Source organism: Triturus cristatus, chromosome 3_1, assembly GCF_964204655.1.
Source record: "Triturus cristatus chromosome 3_1, aTriCri1.1, whole genome shotgun sequence".
Lineage (NCBI taxonomy): Eukaryota > Metazoa > Chordata > Amphibia > Caudata > Salamandridae > Triturus > Triturus cristatus.
Window position 1 is genome coordinate 322197064 of NC_140583.1, and position 14702 is coordinate 322211765.

Consider the following 14702-nt stretch of genomic DNA (forward strand, 5'->3'; position numbering starts at 1 on the left):
TACTTATAAGGTCCCAAAAGCGAGACCTATTGGATATGCAAAGCGGCCCTGCGGCCGTAAAAGTGATCACGATCAAACATCAAAGCGGCCTTACGGCCGCTATAGTGAGAGAAATCGCGGCATGTGCGCCCGCGCACATGCACTGTAGCTCTAGGCTGGCCTGGTATCACTTTTTGGAGCCCTCTCAATAAGTCTCGCCAGACAAGTGCATGCGCTGGGTCAGGCGAGACCTAAAAACATGAGGATGAGGGCAACCATTCTGGAGGTGTCCGGCCTAGAGGCCCTCCTCTCCAGCTTCGTGCACGGCCCCGCTTGCGGGGGGGGGGGGGGGAATAAGGGGGGAGGTGGCATTCATGAAAGCAAACCTGACTCTCATAAAGCCCAAGCTAATATTGATCCAAATCTCTCCTCTTACTATTGTTTAAATTCCTTTTTTAGGTCTGGATTTTGACTGCACAGCTGTCAAACGGACATAAGGCTAACAAAAAGCAATGAGTGGACTTTGGGTCCGCCTCTACCAATGGCTAGCTTCAGCCACTCTCTTTCAACCAACGACTTTAGTCTTTGCGAATGCATTGGGGGACCCTGTTTTTCATTGTACGGTGTAATAAGCTACTTCCAGCTCTAAACTACCCCACCCCTCTGATACCCTCTGGAGGCCTCACGCTAATGTGCTTCCACTGCATTAAACCCCGAACTAGTGTATTTTTCAGTGCTTATTAATAAGGTGTACAAAATTGCCTAAAGTGAAACATTTGATATTAAATATTTATGTGATAGAACCTAAATTGCACAAAGAAACACCCATTACTCTGCGCCTTCCTTCACTTTGCTTTTCTCTCTTCTGAATCCTCTGAGTCTCCCTTTCTCCTCAAATTGACCCATCTGTTTCTTCTCCCTTGTACTCCAGGTCTGACTGGGCTGTAGATGGGGCAGTCAGGCAGTGCCCGAAGGACCGCTCTGACTGGTCAGTGTGGGGGCTGGATTTGTGGATGTCTATGGGCCTGTTTTAGGGTGTCCTGGGATGGTTTTACTGTAGATTTCCTGGATACTAAAACAAACATTTCCTGCAACAAATTGAAATCTGTGCAGTCTTCGATACCGTGCAAAATAATTTACTGTGTGTTTTTACAAGTTTGGAGCTTCTTGATTGCGTGTGTTTGGAAGTCAAAACTGCTGGACTTGGTGAATGTGGGCCACGTGTTTAGCTATCTAGTAGCGTAATGAGGGTCACATTTATCTTGGTAACCCGGCCCTATTTTCTATCTCGGTCCAATCCTGCACGTAACGTGAAGTGGAAGCTCCTGTTATTGGCCCTCCATCTAGCCTGTAGATATGTACCCTTTTATAGGTGCATCACAGTAGTAGTAGTACGTATATAGGTACATCCACTACTGTAAATAGAAACAGGTGCAACAGTCCATCTGAAGCAAGGATTGTCTGTCTCTGCAGGTGCTCTGCCCCCATTTTTGTTGTTATTGCTGTTTCATATAGCGCGTACTCGACCCGAAGGTATTGGATTACTTTAAATCAGACCCAGCTGTTACATTACACGTAAGATCATGTTAATGTTTTTTAGGCGCGTTTAGATTAAGTGATTTGCCCTGAATCAGAGGATGTTGACATAACGCCAAGATTCAAACCTGGTTTCCTAGTTCCAAAGTTGGCAGCTCTGGCCATAACGCCACATCTTCTCCCCACTGACGAGCATTTGCAAATTAGAGAAGACCGTAGGGCGATGAAACTGTCAATTCAACAATAGTAATAAATGTAATCACCGGCAACTGATGGAAGGCATTGTTTGACTTTAATAGCGGCAGATAGCAAGGTGACCTGATGAGATGTGCTTTTTGGCTGGGATGGTGTGGCCTATCTCCTGCCATCATTTGCAGTTCTCTCTGGGGCAATATTTTAATGAGTGGAATTTGCATCCTGTGGAATTTTACTATGATGTGCATCATCCTCTTATAAAACGCCTCAACCCTGAGGAACTGATGGTGCCTTTTGCCCTAATCCATTATATCGCTGGGTTTTTACTGGGGTACTTGCTTTATACATTTACCGGAGTTGCATCTGTGATCTTTCCTTGCTCCTGGGCAGGGCTATGAGCGGGCAGCGGTTGCTGTTTTGCATTGTCTTTGGCTCCGATTCAGTCCTTTGCTACCACAATCCCCATGCTTGAGAAAGTTGGGTGGGTGGTGGTGGTCTTCCTCATTACTAATACAACGATGCAGTGGTCTGCGCAGTAGAGTTCAGTAGACTTTCACCGGCTTTATTGTGATCTGCTGGAGGCTCTCTGACCAATACTGTGCAATGTAATTATTAAAATTGAAACGTGCAATATGACTATCACTTCTTGTAGCTTGAGCCAGGAGTCATTGAAAGAGAAACTCGTAGACCGTCAAACAGTGGATGAAGGGGCGATCGATGCACAGAGGAAGAATCTGTAACAGAAATGGCAGCCTAGAGCCCTCCTATGTCTGAGATTCACCAAGCAACCTTCAGAGGGCCGAAGGGAAAAGCACTGATCAGATGGAGGACAGCAGGGGGTGGGACACGGGTCGTGTCTCGGGGGTTCTCTGAATGATGCTTCTTTTGGAACTTTCAAGAAGTAAAGCCGAAACATAGCGCATGCTCGCTCGCGTCGTTGTTTTGCAGCATTCAAGATGCATTGTCCTTTCCTAGTGTGGTCAGAGAAAGACACTTCACTGTTCCTCAGGTGCCCGATGTTTTTAATAATTTTAAAAAAGTCCAAACTGGTGTCGGTCTCTTCAGGCTCTCTCTAAGGAAGCGCTATGTAATGAGGCTATTTGTTGTGCACCCCTGTGTGTGCACACGGGAACACAGCAAACCTGAGCAGAAAACCTGCTGATTGGGTAAGCAGTTTGTCCCTTATCAGGGATCTGGCTTAGGCCCACAGCAGGTCTGGTAGAAGGGCCCGAGAGATCTGTGCTGTCTCCTCCCTACCATGATGGTGAGCTACAAATAGAGCGGTGAGTGGGATTGGTGTAGGTACCCGCACATTGCTGTAGCATGAAAGGTGGAAGAGACATACGTCACTGATGACTTTGGAGAAACCATGATGATCACGGCGAGCAGGAGCACCATTGGGGGACCGCAGCAAGAGGCAGAATCATCCTGAGGCGATGACGTGCAGCAACTGATCCTGAAGCAGGACCATGAAAACTGCTTGGAGAACTACCAGGGAGACTGAGAGTGAAGAGGAGAGCATCGGGGAGAAGAGGTCTCATTTAATGGAGAGCAAATATGCGCGCCCCAGGATTTGCAGATCGCGGAGTAAGGTTCCTCGCTCTACTTTATAGGATATATGTATAGGTCCATTGAGACATGCAGCTCGTGGAATCGAGAATAGGATTGTAACCTCTTGTCGCACACTGATCCTACACGCTCTTTGCCCTGATGAATATCCCCAGTCAGTGTTGGGCGTAGAAATGCTGAGAAGGTTATCTAATCTATGTTACTCCTAAGACATGCAAGCGTGTAACATGATCGCCCCCACACACAAGGCTTTTCAATGTTGTGGTAAATGGACTAACTAAAAGTAATTAAAGGTTCTTTTTACTACTCTTACACAATTTTTTACTTTTTTTCTTGACCAGCCAAGTGATTTATAAATCCCAATCGGTGCCAACAGTGGGCCTTTTTACACCTAGAGAACAAGTATTGAAATTGCTTTTATATAGCGCTTACTACTACGTTTATAGCACTTTATGTTGAGTAGCATGCGACCCGAGAGCCCAAAGTTAGTGGTCAGGCTAAAACAAACTATTCTATGCATTTACTCCAGTTTCATTGTGGTTAATTCGTGGTTTAGTTGTGGTCATTTGAGGGCGCTGTGTGAGAAACAAACGCCTGCTGGAATAGATATTGTTATGGTTTCAAGAAAGGGAGATTTAGTCAATTATATACAAAGAAGACATGCTAAGGGAAACAAAGGTGCATTCTAACTAAATACGGGAGGGAAAAAGCAAGTAAAAGTTTCACTCAAGGTCAGTTTTTCTTGCAGGACTTTAATGAATATAGTGGGTGGAGATGTTCTGCCTGCAAACTGTGGATGCAAACCTGTTGAAAGAAACTGTTTCAAATTCTTCTTTAAAGAAATGTGGATTTAAGCAATCTTTCTAGAGGCATTTAACGTTTAAAGAGGTGGGAATCACACTGCTTGTTGGGACCCCTTTCCCATTAGCAGTAATTACAATTTGACAACACCACCATAGCCCCACTCTATACAACGCAAGCAATATTTCTCAAACCAAGAGATAATGATGATGATGATAATGGATTATCATAAACACATTGTAGCTATCATTAGTAAATTTAGTGCATGTTTGTGGTCCATTCAGTACCTGATTTGAAAGGTTCTGTCATCTGTGCCCACCTGAAGAGCACCAGACCCCACAGAAAAGACATCATGTCCTGCAAAACAGATGTGTCTGAGCTCACCTTGAGCCTCCAGCATCCACCTTGCCTCATAGTGGAGCAGACCTGGCCATAAACAGCTGTGGAAGGGCTGAATCAAGCAGGGATCTCATAACACAACAGTAAATGTCCCATCCCTTCTCGGTCACTGCCACTGTCCACGGTGATGGAACTGAGTGCTCCCGACTAATAGTTGGAAAGGAGCAGGCCATGTGATGGCTCAGGCCCATTGTTATGGCTGAGGAAGTGTCGTGCTTGTACCTGCTAGGGGTGGTAGTGGGGTAAAACCGCTTCAGTAATTCTAGTAAAAGGGGCCTCTCCCTGGAATAGGGATCTTAATGGGTTTTGCTGTACCAATTTGTCATTTTTTTCGACCTTTTTAACACGTCCTCTCCCTCCAGCTAGCTGTGCTGTTAGTCTCGTGAGGAGATTTGTATTCACCCTGCCAAGGGTTTTTCTGAACATCCCATTCAGGACGCGGCTTATAGCATAAAGAGAGCCTTTTGAGCCTCCTAATCAGAATACTCCAGTTCTACTGCACAAACCATTCTCTCTGGAGCCCTTTAATCATCAAGTGGTGCTCCATCATGTGAACGACGGCAGAGTGCGCCAGTCAATGGCAGCCGAGGTGCTTCAGGGATTGGTGTCTGTCTGAAGACCTCTTTCATTTTCGACTCCATACTTTAATGAAAACATTTTCCTAGGCACCATTGATCGAGGAAGATGCTGCCTTTTTTAGCAGATAATTTCTCCTTTTTGCTCTTGGCAGTTTTTGGCTTTTCGTGTGTCTGGGGTAAGAACAAAAATCCTGCCGCTCGGGCGGACTAGAAAGAAGACTTACTGCAGCAGCTAGAACGCTTACGGATGTCGTGACCCAAGCGGACTAACATGATGTGTTGAGACAGAGTTTCCCTGACAAAGGGGGTTCACACATTATTCAGCGTTTCACGATTTACATATGCGCATAGACTACTGGCTAGCCTCTGGCCGGCTGTCCAGTCACACGCAGACGTGTGAGGTACTTCCCTGTACGCTTTCGGATCATTCCCCAGTCTTCTTGGTCTTAGACTCCCCCCAGAAAACAATCCCCCCATTTACCTGGCGGTTCCCTCCGTACTCCCTGCTGGACCCAATCTTTAAGGAAGAGCTAGCTGAAGCGATCGAAATATACTTTGACAAAAATGTTGGCTCAGTGGAGAGCTTTCAGGTCGTTTGGGAAACATTTAATGTTTATATACTGGTTGTTGCTATGTCCAAACATTCGGGAGTCCTTAGAGCACTGCACAGGAAGCTAACAGATCTGGAATCAGTGTTAGCTAACCTGGAGACGCGTTGGTTGGTGGGATATGATGATGAGGAGGTATTGAAGGAATGCAAGACCCAGCTTGAGGAATACCACGACGTTGCTGATACCGAGATCAAGCACCTTGGTAAATATGCAACGTCTTGCACCTACGGTGAAGGTGAGCGCCCGGGTGGGGTACTGGCCCGTTTGTTAAAGAAGCGAGGGGACTATGCAGCCGTGTCAGAAATTAGGTCCGCAGAAGGGGAGACACTCACTACTAGCGCAGACATAGCCGAGAGATTCAGGCAATTCTACTCTAAGCTATACACCTCTCGTAGTTCAGGTATGGAGGAGGACATATTGGACTATTTGTCTCATATTAAACTACCCTGGCTTAATAACACGCATCGTGAGTTCCTGATGTGCCCTCTGGAGAAAGAGCAAATCACTCTAGCGCTCGCCAGTATGAAATCAGGCAGTGCCCCGGGAGCGGATGGCCTGACTTGCCTTCTATAAGGCATACTTAGATATACTTGTGCCACACTTGACCACTCTTTTTGAAGATATGTGTCTCAGGCACGATGCCACCTTCAATGAGGAAGTGATTATTGTTGTCATATTGAAGCCGAACAAGCCTTCGGAGGAATGTTCGTCGTATCGACCTCTTTCTTTTCTTAATGTTGATACTAAAATATACGCGAAGATACTGGCGAACAGATTGCTACCCTTGGTCCCGACGCTGATCACGCCGGAACAAGCAGGGTTCGTCCCAGGTTGCAACCTCACTTATAACGTACGCACGGTGTTTGGAGCACTTCAACACACCAAGCCGGACGTTCCAGCAGTCGTGGTCTTTCTAGATACGGAGAAGGCGTCCGACTCTGTCGAATGGCCCTTCAAGAGGCAGGTATTGGCGAGGATGGGACTGGGTGAAGTATACCTGCAGTTACTAGGTGTGCTGTATTATAAACCCACGGCCAGAATAAAACTTGGGGATTTGGTGACCGACTTGATATATATTACTAGAGGCACGAGGCAAGGCTGTCCGCTTTCCCCAATTCTCTACGCCTTGGTTGCAGAACCCTTAGCCTGCGTGCTTCGCAAATACCACAGATATAAAGGTATTGGTATCCCAGGCTATAAAATCATAGTCTCAGCATACACTGATGACAACCTCCTATATGTGCGTGACCCTGAACACCATCTTTCTTCTGTACTTCGAGAAATAGTCCGTTTTGGCAGGGTGTCCGGATTGCGTGTCAACTGGCCGAAATCAATCATTTTTCCCCTTACCCCTGCCACGACTCAGTTTGCCCCTGACTACCCGTTGCAGTGGACGACCGACTCGGTGAGGTATTTAGTTATTCAAATACATTCTGACGCAGACGTTGTCTTAAAAGAAAACTATGGAGTCCTGTTAAGTAAACTGGAGGATGAGGGAGAGAGCTGGATTAGGCTATCATTGTCTCTCCTAGGCAGAATCTCTATAATGAAAATGGTGGTTTTACCTCGCTTCCTGTTCCTCTTTACCAACATCCCGATGGTTATTCTAGGTGCATTTTTCACGAAACTCACATCTCTGATGGTTAAACTGGCGTGGGCAGGCAAACAACCCAGGGTTAAATGGCAAATACTCACGTTACCTTACCATATGGGAGGACTGGGGGCACCCGACTTTGACCTGTACTACAGAGCAGCACAATGCGCACATGCTTATCACTGGATACACGGCCCACTAGATACTCCCCATTTGCGCAGTGAGAGGGCAGGAAATTCCCCTTGGCCATAATGCTTTTCTCCCCACCGGTCCGGAGGACCTGCATATTAGACTCAGTTAACATGACTGTGCATGCATGGCACCACCTCTTAAAGCTAGTCTGGAGCTATCATGTATTCTCCCCTGGCCCCATTGGAATGGTGCCATTGGTTACCTCCATGTAGAGATGCGGGTGTAGTGCAAGCGCTCAATTCTATGGGGGTCAGAACTATAGATGGCTTGTTTGAAGATGGTACGGCAAGATGCTGGGACAGCTTGGACGTGGAAGACGCTAGACCCCCTCTCCTCACCAGATTCCAGTTTCACAGGACTAAACATGCGCTGGGTCAGCTTTTGGGGGGTGACCTGGCGGAGCCTCCAGAGCTAGCTGCCCTTACACTAGTCATAAAAGCTACTGAACCAATGAGGCTTGTATCCAGAATCTACATTACTTTGTCCTATATAGCGAATCATTTTACTAAAGCCCGCCTAGCATGGCAATGAGATTTAAACGGGGACATTGATGACGAGACCTGGACATACTGCTGTACCAGTACGAAGCGCATCTCCCTTAACGGGCGGCACCGGTTGACTCACTTCAAATACCTCAACCGGGTTTAATACACCCCGGTAAGGCTTTATCAATATGGCCTGAGAGTTGACTCCAAGTGCGAGTGCTGCAACGAAGGAATAGCTGACTTTATGCACTTGGGGTGGCGTTGTCTTGGTATAGCAAGGTTCTGGGAAAATGTCTTTTCAGAGATGGCAGCGATAATAGGGCAGGAACTAGAACCGGAGCCGGCTCTGGCGCTGCTTGGCTATTCTAAACTAATACCTAAGGGGTTACGTAGAATGGTAGACCTGGGACTACTGATGGCCAAACGAAGTGTGGCGAACTGTTGGATGCGTGGCCCACTTCCCACGTCTGCACAATGAGCGAAGGATACGTTGGACTGCTGCACCCAAACGGAGCACTATAGTGAGCTCCTCCCCCTCACAATAGGCCTAAGAACGTCTGGGCCCTGTACAGTACATATAGAGCTACCAGGGACGGAAGGGATGAGACAACTGAAGGAGGGAGCCAAACTGTGAATGTAACTAGTCCCACCGAGTCGTGATTCAGAGGCCGGATCCGGCGTGCACTGAGATGGCTTATCGTGAGACATGGTCAAATGTTGCTCAGAGTCATACAGTTAGCTTTAAGTTGTTCTGAGATCGAGTATGCACTGTATTTTAGCTTCCTGGTTTGCTAGAGGGTGCAAGGTGCTGCCTATATACTTTACGATGCCGTTTGCCTATTGTATTATTTCTGCTTTGGAATGTAAACCTGCAAAATGTACTTATTGTTGTACTGTCTTGCGACTGAGCAAGTGTCCACTCAGAATGTGGGTCAGATTTGTCCCTTTTGACCACAGACATGGCTAATCATGATCACATATGTGCATTTTGTGCGCAATGCTTTATAGACAATGCAGCTAAATTATACAGCAATAGAGAAGCAAAATATGTGGCAGGGTTGACTAAATTGTGCAACAAGAAAGGACAAAATATGTGGTGAAATACAGCACATTGTGTGGCAAATGTTTCACCTCATTAGCATCAGTTTAACACCGAAGTACAGCAATCTGAAACTGCAAGGTAACCAATTAACCTTTACAAAGGGCCTGCCACTGTGCAGTAACGTGTGGCAGTATTTTTAGTGGCCATTTTATTAAGAATATCACTTTACTTTCCAGGGTGTAATAGATAGTGTAAAATATTCCCCTTAATAATAAAACAAAAAACGAGCGTACATGTACACCTATTTAAGTAAAAGTTGTGCTTCGTTTATGTGGCACATTAATGTTCTAAATCTTGGTTTCACTTTCGTATTTACCGTGTTTTTACAGCTTTTTGGAAACGTACAGAACAGTATATTGCTAGTGAATCCATATCTATTATGTAGTTCCCTCAATACGTGGCTCGTGAATAACAAGCAAAGGCAAAGCTAACAGTTCTGGCTTGTATTTTGAGTTCTGACTATTTAAAAAAACATGTAGCGGGGAAAAATACAAAACCAAGCAAACATTTGTTTTCTGTACCCAGTGCTTGTTGACCAAATCACTAAAATCTAGTGCCAATAGAAAATAGTTTCAGTACATCTTCAATAGTAGTAGCTGTTGTTTAAATACCAACACCGATGATTCAGTGTACTTTTGAAGTAAAACAAGATTTCACTCGTGGCAGTACAAGCAGTCTATTGGAAACAAACAGCCAATAGTGTCTTGTGAGGTAGTGATACTTTTCTGGGTGGAGCCGATGACCACTCTTTGTGTATTGTAAAGAAATATTAACACTTGGTCAAGTAGACAGCTGCTCTGTGAGGCAATACCCAAAGAAAAGATGCGAAATGTAGGTGAATCTTGTGTCGTGGTGGTGCTGTCTTTAAACAACCTCCGCGTCGGAACAGCATCCTTGATGTGGACACGTATGTGCGCGAATAAGAAGCAGAACCTTGTCATGCATAATGCTTTTGTTTCCTCTGCAGTCAGAAACCATTCTTTAGTCCATCGTTGTGTCTGCTAGCAGCAGAAGAGCAGCGTGGTCAGCTCTTCAACTATATGAATACGAGAGGCAGCTGGAAAGTGAGCAGCTCTCCACACAGTAGGAGATGCGGCAGTGTTTGACCCCCGAAAGCTTGCTTGAAATCACGGTTCCTACAACCATTGGACCCTCGTGTGATGCAGCTCGTCTTTGCTGCATTCTTTGTCCCCTTTCGCAGCCTGCTATATTCAGATTTTTCATTTTACTCTCTGTGAGTCACTTGTCTGGGAAACATGCGAGTATTCCTGTTATGCGTTCATACTTCATGTCGATTCTGGATCTATGCTCTTCTTTTCCTCATCGTATACCCCCTTTCTTAGACTGTTACATGCTCGTTTATTGTACAAATCTCCTTGATTCATATATCTGGAAACTATGCGATTATTTGTCTGGGATGTATGCGATTATTCCTGTTGTGTATTCTTACTTGTTGTCAATACTGAATTTATGTCCTTCCTTCCTTCCGTTGTAAAGCGCTCTGATATCCTTCGGGATCTTGTTCGCGCTATATAAAACTTTATAAATAAATACATTTTAGTTACTTTTTTCCTGTTTGAGCTTTGAATCTTTTTTCTTTTTAATTCTTGTTTATGGTGCAAATTCAGCCATAAAATAAGATTTTGCCAGTGCCCTTGGTCTGTGATTTAGACTGTCAGTCGCAGGCATGTAGTGTAAAACCGCTATGGCTGGAAGAACCAATTATCTTATATCACAAGCTACACAACATGATTGTGCCCTTGCATGATTTATTTTTCATCCTCCTATTTTGCCTTTACTATAGAACAAAAAAAGCAAAATCTGAGTTGAGAAATTAAGAAAATAACGCTGTATTCTAATTTTTTCTCTGAACAGAAATCCGGCGAAGGGGTTCTAAAGATGCTCCTGTCAAACCACTGCACTTGTACGACACCCCCTATGAACCTACAGAGAATGGAGTGGACTCGGACCCTGAGAAGTCAGCGGGCCCCAAGCCACGCGAGTCCCGCCTCCCAGAGGATGACGAGAGACCGCCGGAGGAGTATGACCAGCCCTGGGAATGGAAGAAAGATCGGATCTCCAAAGCCTTTGCCGGTGAGTTTGGATACCACTGCTGCGTTGAATTTGGTATAAGTGCTTTGGAAATGATTCTTGATGTCAGTGGAGATGGTTAAGCTGTTGAGTGTGATTCACACCCAGTTCACTAGAGTATGTCAAGAATAGTCCTCGGAACAAAGTCTAGAATTTGCACATGGGAGTGAAGCTGCTTGGTAATGTTAGAAGGAAAGGCTAAGGAAATGTTTCTTTGTACAAAGAAATTGAACCAGAAGTAACTGATATGCGATTGTGGAGAGAGGGGAGGTGAACAAAGTTGGCAGGTCGGGTACAATCTAAGGGAAGTTTTAAATTATATCTGGTAAAGAGAGTTGTGAGGAGTAGAAAGATCGTGAAAGGAGAATGCCCACTGAGGTGTTTTCTGTTAATGAAAATGGCTTTATTACATGTCCTGTATGAGTTCAGTTATGCCCCTACAGCGGTTTCTTGAAAGGGAGTGGGTGGGCCCGATTTGGAGGGATTTTTTCCCCACAAGCTGTAAATGAGGGCAATCCTTTTTATGCTATAGATTTCTACTCTTGGGGAGACTTTATTCGTTTTGTGAAGGGATATTATTGTTGGTAGATAGTTGAAATTCTTGATTGAATTAGGGCGAAAAATTATCTCGGTTCATGAAGTCTTTCCAATACATCCCATAGCTTTAGAGAGCTTTGTCCCACTATCCATTGAGGTTCTAGGCATGTTCCTTCTCTCTGCTGGAGAGGTTTGTCTTCACTCATTTGTTCTGGGAACCCTTATGTGTTCCCCTCTCTCTGCCTGGTAGATTTAAATAATTCCTTCCCCTAGAGCTCTGCATCACACATTGGGTAGTTAGGGCATTCCTTCATGTCCCATGTGGGTATTCTCACAATGCTGCTAGACCCTATAAAGCTGAATAAATGCTACGGTGGGGATTAGATCTTCGAAGTAGTTCCAAACGTCTGAAAGTGCAGCATAATTACACCTCTCTCCAAGCTTTGCCTACATACACAGACAAAGGAGTTTGAAAACCCGTAGTAGTCTGATCTAATTAGTACACTTCTCCCTTTACCTGATGCTCCAGGAGGAGAACTGACCCTTAGTTTTAGCATAGTGAGAATGGACCTGCCGTGAAGAGTTGTCTTCTGGATAACTCCCTGTAACTAACAGTTCCTAGTTTGTGGGCTTAGTTGGGAGAGGAGGGTGTTGCTCGACAGTGCGTTTCTGCCAGATAAAAGTGCCTGGCACGCAACAGCCCTTAAACGAGGATTACATCAGGATAACCCCCAACAAACAACCTCCACAGGGCAGGGCTTATGATAAAGGATTCCCCTGAAGTACAGACACAATGCTCCAGAGATTGCATTGAGCCACAGGATCAGAACATTGCACTTTCTACCCTCTTTCTGTTTCAAAAGCTTCTACACTCTGTTTATTAAATCAGGATCCAGCTACTTTAAAGTCCAAAACCTGCCCAGGTAAGGGACTTCCAGACACTCCTTGCTGACCAGTATCACTGCATAGGACATGGTACACTAAAGGCCGGCCTGATCTTTTTCTCAAATCCTGCTCAACCATGGTAAAAAACCCTCGGACAGGTAGAAGGATGATGGTGACAATACATCAACGGAGAACCTAAAAAAAGACCCCTGAGAAAGAAAAAAATATACAATAAACTTATTTTCAAGGCCAAATAGTCTTTCAGTCAATGCAAATAATTATCCCAATTTATTTTTTACTTGTCCAACAATCAACAAAACCTCTGACCGACTCTGTACCCTAGCAAACAAGATTAATAAAACTCTGAACCTTTCACCTCTTTCTCCAAACAAAAAATTAAAGAAAATGAAATTGGTTTGAATTCAGAGATTTTTTTCCATTTGATTTCAGAAAAATCTTCACCACCTCTCGAGTTTTATTGATGCTATTCCAAATTCCATCATTAAAGAAATGAATCCCTCCCTAACGACACTGTGGGCGCACCTCATAAATGCACCTTTCTCAGCATGCTGTAAGCACAATGCCTTAAGATTAGTCCAGTTACTCCTCTGCTGAAATATCCTGAATCAGACACCAAAGATAACAATCAACGTGAGTTGAACCAACTTTTTTTTAAAATAGAGATAGCAGAAGCATGTCGGCAAACAAGTTAGACAACGCATTGCAGAAAACAACCTGCTCTGACTACTTTTCATGCTTTAGGTCAAGCTGCAGTACCAAAATTACAGTGCTCCAAAACCTAGACAAAGCTGTTTTTATCCCCGATAAAGCCAACTCCTGCTTCCTCACTCTTCTGAATCCTTCAGCAGGATCAGCTCACTCTTGAAAATCTTCAGTGAGAGAATGGGATTTAGAGGAATGTGACCCAGCTGATTCTTGTCGTACCTGAAAAATGGCTACCAACGTATGGAGATTGCAAACGTGTGTTCTAGCCCTCCTCCTCTTCCTTGTCCAAGGAGTTCCTTCGGATTCCATTATGTTCCTCACGGTCTACAATGTGTACATGGAACTCCTAGGATCCGAGCTAATAAAAATTTTAAAAAAATACTCCAGCATATGTACACTGATTAATTTGCAAATATTCTTCCCAGAAGCTACATTTGAAAATAATAATCCTAGAAGAAGCTTATCCTGGCATAGATCTTGGAAAATAATAATTCCCGGATGGCATGCTATCTCCTCAAACTCAATCTGTCAAAAACAGATTTCATATTGATTTCTACGACCGAACTGCTTAACCCCAAAATAATAATGGTTGTACTCCCTCACCTTATAAGACCGTCGTCCTTCCCGCATTGAATCCGCCAAACTGCAAAGTTTTATACTTGACAAGTATCTCAACATCCACAGGTAAACTCACTGGCTAAAGGAGCACAGTTCCAACTAAGGCTTCTGATGGCGCTCACCCCTTAATATCTGAAGAAGATGTTATACAAGTAGTGCAATCCCTGGTCCTCTCTAGACTGTACCAACACTTGGTTGGCTCTTAAACCAAAAATCCACCTAGTCCCCAAAAATCCACCTAGTCCAGTGACAGCAGGCCTTCATGCAGCAACCAGATTGGTCCATGGAGCCAGGAAATATAACCACCTCACTTCAACCTTGATTACACTGACTTGACTTTAGAGCATGGAGCACCCTGAAATAAGCCAACATCATTCATACATTCCTTCATTCTGAGTCCCCAAATCAATTATTCAAAAAATAAGTCCTCTCGTAGGCATTGCGAATTACGCAATTCTGGCACCATTCTACATGAACTACAGATCTGCAGTAAAGAGGGCACTTAACTAGTCATTCTCTCTGAGGGCACCAAAAGTTTGGAATGCAGACCAAATGTATGATACCTTTAGGAAAGAAAAGAAAATACTCCTTTTCAAACATCACTTCTGCGTTTTATTTGAATTGGGTTTTCTGAAAAAGCACGCAACTATGACAGAGTAAAGAGTCCCCTTAGTTAAAAACTCTTGTTGGGTGGATGACATTATCACACACAAACTCATGAGATTATTTGTTCCAACAATAATTCCTTACTTTCTATATCTGGAAATGTATTGTTATTCTTTTTGTTTCCCTTCCATTGAGTTA

The 14702-nt window shown here is 44.4% G+C and overlaps 1 protein-coding gene across 4 annotated transcripts in view; it reads left to right on the top strand.

The window, feature by feature from the left end:
• SHF (Src homology 2 domain containing F) overlaps positions 1 to 14702 on the top strand; it is a 378180-nt gene that overhangs the window by 208008 nt on the left and 155470 nt on the right. For all 4 annotated transcript variants that reach the window (XM_085644027.1, XM_085644029.1, XM_085644028.1 and 1 more), the window contains exon 3: positions 10917 to 11135. In XM_085644027.1, coding sequence (XP_085500153.1) covers positions 10917 to 11135 — 219 coding nt within the window. The remainder of the gene's footprint in view (positions 1 to 10916; positions 11136 to 14702) is intronic.